Genomic DNA, 4,505 nt, shown 5'->3' with positions numbered 1-4,505 from the left:
CACGGTCTCTCCTGCCCGGGCTGGCTTTGAACTGCGATCCTCAGATCTCAGCCTCCTGAGTAGCTAGGATTACAGGCGTGAGCCACCAGCGCCCGGCGGGTTATGTTCTTATAATGTCTTTCTTCCCCAGGTGTGCGCAGTGTTGATCCCAAGACTGGCAAAGAGATTATGTATGAACTGGAATCGCTCATTAACTCTGCAGTATTCCCAGGCCTGCAAGGGGGTCCCCATAACCATGCTATTGCTGGTAATGTGTCACCAAACCAACCCAAAAACCATCAGATGCTATTCAAGTTACTCAGCTATGCATGTTCATAACTTGTACAATGCAGAAGTCATCCTGTGGTTCCTAATTTCCACCTTACCTATCCTCCAAAGCATGTATGTGCCAGGTCCTCTGCACTGGGATAGGGGACACTCTGTCCAGGAGATACTACGTGGAAGAAAAGGCAGGTGGTTGAAAATGGCATAATGTTGGGCAGGAGGGAAATGTCTGCTCCACTCAAGTGGCCACCATCAAGCAAACCCCAGGTGTCAGTCTGAGTTTTGTGAAGAATATAGAGCTTGCCTTCTTTGAGGAGAAATCTTACATAGCAGAAGGCTTAACAAAGGGTGAGAAGCTGGATGCTGGTGGCTCCCACCTGTAATCCTAGCTTCTAGGATAGTGAGATCTGAGGATCATAGTTCAAAGCCAGCCCAGGCAGGTAAGTCCATGAGACTCTTATCTCCAATTAACCACCAGAAAACCAGAAGTGGCACTGGTGGCTCAAAGTGGTAGTGCACTAGCAAAAGTATGTGTCTTGTTTTTCCTTTGGTAACTGTTTTGGTACTGAGTTTCCATGCCTGGAGAACAGCTTCCCAAGGTAGTCTCCTCAGAGCCTTGCTCAGTAAAGTCTACAGATTTAACCAGGAAATCAGGGTTAAGGCAGCAGGGCTGAGAACATGGCTTAGAGGGAAGAGGGTATGTTTATCATACACAAGACCTGGGGTTCCATCACCAGCACAGAGAAGAAAGGATAATACTGTCACTGGTGGGGAAAATGGAATCTTCAGCCTGTTGGATGATAATGCATCAGCTTTGGATGATACAGGGCTACTTTTGTTTTCCCTTCTCTCAGCCCATCCTGTCCTGCCTTGCTGACTTCTTGTCTCTCTGTTTAGGGGTTGCTGTGGCCCTGAAGCAAGCCATGAGTGTGGAATTCAAAGTCTATCAGCTGCAGGTCGTAGCCAACTGCAGGGCTCTGTCTGAGACCCTCACAGAGCTGGGCTACAAAATAGTCACAGGTACAAACACATGGTGGTAGGCAGCCCTACTTGCTTTGTGGGTGGTACGCTGGAATTTACCCCTCAGTTCTTCTGATCAGGATGTGGTCTGTGGATGTGGCTAGGGGCTCTGGGCACTGTCACCACTACTCTGATGACTTGGGCCTCCTCAGGACAAAGTCAGCAAGCCTCAGAGGACCTGCTTTGTGGTCTCTTCCTTCCTCTTGCCATACCAGCTGCCACTGGCAATCAGAACAGCTTTATCCCAGGGCACCTGAAGTTCACCCAACAGAGGTCAGGCAGAGGTCACATTCAGCTGTCAAACATTTGATAGGTGGCAGGGCCAGTCCTTGCTTGTGTGTATGTGTGTACACGCGACTGCACATGCGGTCTTTGAGCTCTCACTTTTTCACTCACAGCTGGCACTCTTACCACTTCAGCTATTATTTCAATTCTGCCAGCACCCTCTATGGAGAAGCCTTACACTGTCCCGCAGATGTGTGTCCTTCCCCTGAGATCAGGGCTTAACAGGCACTTACTGCTGGAAAGAAGGCCCAGATTGGCTGAATTTTCCCAGGCACTGGCTTGCTAGAGCCTTTAAAAGAAATCATACTGGAACTGGCTAAGCATAAGGTAGACCCAAAAGCAGTAGGGCTAATTGATCATGGACTAGAACCTGTAAAACTGTGAGACCTAAACCTTTTCTCTGTATAAGCTAATCAACTAAGCTGATAGATGAGGATAGGGATGGGAGTTTGTGGTAGTTCACAACCACTCAACCAGGAAGGCTGGAATCATGCCACCACAAACCTAAAACACCTCCTGTCAAACCCTACCTCTTACAGTTCCACCATCTCTCAATGTCACCAAGATCCAAATCAAAACATCATCTGTACCACTTTGATAATACAGGTTACATATCCCTAATCCCGAACCTGAAGCTTTCTAGCACTGACAATGATGCCTTAAAAGATCTGGATTTAAGTCGGGGATGCTCAACTAGTAAAGCTTAACAAATACTCCAAAATATGAAAAATACTAAGGTCTAGGATTTGACCCTAGCATTTTGGATAAGGGATGCTCAGTCTTCACTGTCACCATTACAGAGTTTGGCATCAAGTGAGTGGCAGGCTAGCACTGTCTGGAACAAAAATATATCCTATAAATGTGGTCCTTACTTCATCAGTGCAGTAAATGAAACCCCTGCCCTGGTGCTGCTTTGAAGGGAGCCTATTATATTAGCATTAGAGGAGCTGAGGTATGGCTCAGTTGTAGACCACTTGCCTAGTATTCACAAAGCCATGGGTGTGTTGCATCCCCAAAAAAGATAAAAATAAAGTCAGCCAGGCAATGATTGCTCATACCTATAATCCTAGCTATTCAAAGGCTGGCATCTGAGGATAGTTGTTTGAAGTTAGGCCAGGAAGGAGAGTCCTTGATATTCTTATCTTCAATTAACCACCAAAAAGCTGAAGTGGAGCTGTGGCTCAAGTGGTAGAGCGCCAGCCTTGAGCACAGAAGTTCAGGGACAGTGCCTGAGCTCTTGAGTTTAAGCCCTAAGAGCAGCATGATGATGATGATGATGGTGTCAGTGCCAGAGACTCAAGAAGTTCCCGAAGCACTTGTAGAGAAGTTGAGAGGAAACTAACCCAGACACACTTTGGCCTGGCAGCACCGGTATGTTGTGCCATGGGCAGTCTGGAATACAGCAGCTGCTAGATGTTTTACCTAGCAACCCAAGTTCTTCTGTTCGGTCATTTGCCTCTTTTTACAATGGCTCTTCCTCTCTAGTTCCTAGGCCAGGAGCTTTGTTTTCACAGGTTGTTAATGTTCTGGCCCACACAGTGGGTGCTCATTTTCCTGACTTTGTTTTTTTTTGGTTTTTTGGGTCCGGTCATAGGGCCTGAACTCTGGGCCTGGACGCTGTCCCTCAGCTCTTCAGCTCAAGGCTAGCACTCTACCACAGCGCCACTTCCGGCTTTTTTCTTTTTGCTTCTGTGGTGCTGAGGAATCGAACCCAGAGCCTCTGGCATGCAAGGCATGCACTCTACCACTGAGCCACTTTCACAGCCCCTCATTTTCCTGACTTTGGCCTTGCCTCCTCCATCCCCTGCTCACATTCCTCTGGAAGAAGTTTCCTTTACCTGGTGTAGTCAGCCTTCTGCACTCCACCTTCTCAACTCCATCTTCAGGTGGTTCTGACAACCATTTGATCCTTGTGGATCTCCGTTCCAAGGGTACAGATGGTGGAAGGGCTGAGAAGGTGCTAGAAGCCTGTTCTATTGCCTGCAACAAGAATACTTGCCCAGGTAAGACTCCTTCATGGTTTTCCCTCCTGCCTTGTTCTTGTATGGCCAGACTTGTAGCTGTTGAAGCTATTTGGCTGGTGGGAGACATCTAATGAGGGCACTGATCTTGGGCTCTCTCCCTGTCCATTCCTGCAGACCTGGCCCACAGCCTGCAGGGAGCAGAAAAGGAAAGGCTTAAGGAGCACAGCTGTGAATGAGATAGTCAAGGTCTCTTGAAAGCAGACAGCATCTCTTGGTGTTATGTTGGCAACCCAGCTTAGACCTAGGCAGATGTTGTTCTCCTCTGTAGGAGCAAGAGCCACACTACAGACTACTTTGCATACTGTTAGCACAGTTGCTCACACTAATGCACCTCTAGTTTTTAAGTCAGCTGTATGCTTGCCAGGATCCTCATGTCAAGTGTTTTACCCAAGTGTCCCTTTTTAAATGCAAAGTAGCCACAGTGGTGTATTGGATATAGCTTATCAGCCCTGTTTGTCTTAAAGGTGACAAAAGTGCCCTGCGGCCCAGTGGACTGCGACTGGGGACCCCAGCACTGACTTCTCGAGGACTTTTGGAAAAAGACTTCCAAAAGGTAGCACACTTTATCCACAGAGGTAAGGATCTGTATTTGGAAGTCTGGCAGGTTACTGTCATGCCTAAGATTATCTAGTGTGCCTGAGTGGCTATGATCCCTGCCACTGAGGAGGGCTTTCTGCAAGACTTTTCTAGCAAGACTTTTTTTTTTTTTTTTTGGTCAGTTATGGGACTTGAACTCTGGGCCTGGGCGCTGTCCCTCAGCTCTTCAGCTCAAGGCTAGCACTCTACCACTTGAGCTACAGTACCACTTCTCGTTTTCTGAGTGGTTTATTGGAGATGAGAGTCTCACAGGCTTTCCTGCCTGGGCTGGCTTTGAACTATGATCCTCAGATCTCAGCCTGAGTAGCTAGGATT

General features: G+C 47.7%; 1 protein-coding gene across 1 annotated transcript in view; it reads left to right on the top strand.

Annotated features, from left to right (window-relative positions):
• Shmt1 (serine hydroxymethyltransferase 1 (soluble)) overlaps positions 1–4,224 on the top strand; it is a 29,359-nt gene extending 25,135 nt beyond the window's left edge. The window contains 4 exon segments of the mRNA XM_013016344.1: positions 83–247; positions 1,162–1,284; positions 3,456–3,572; positions 4,058–4,224. Coding sequence (XP_012871798.1) covers positions 83–247; positions 1,162–1,284; positions 3,456–3,572; positions 4,058–4,224 — 572 coding nt within the window.
• The last annotated feature ends 281 nt before the right edge of the window (positions 4,225–4,505 follow it).

Source organism: Dipodomys ordii, unplaced genomic scaffold, assembly GCF_000151885.1.
Source record: "Dipodomys ordii isolate 6190 unplaced genomic scaffold, Dord_2.0 Scaffold31, whole genome shotgun sequence".
Classification (NCBI taxonomy): Eukaryota; Metazoa; Chordata; class Mammalia; order Rodentia; family Heteromyidae; genus Dipodomys; species Dipodomys ordii.
The sequence above is the reverse complement of the archived record's forward strand: the minus strand, read 5'-3'. Positions and strand labels throughout refer to the sequence as shown.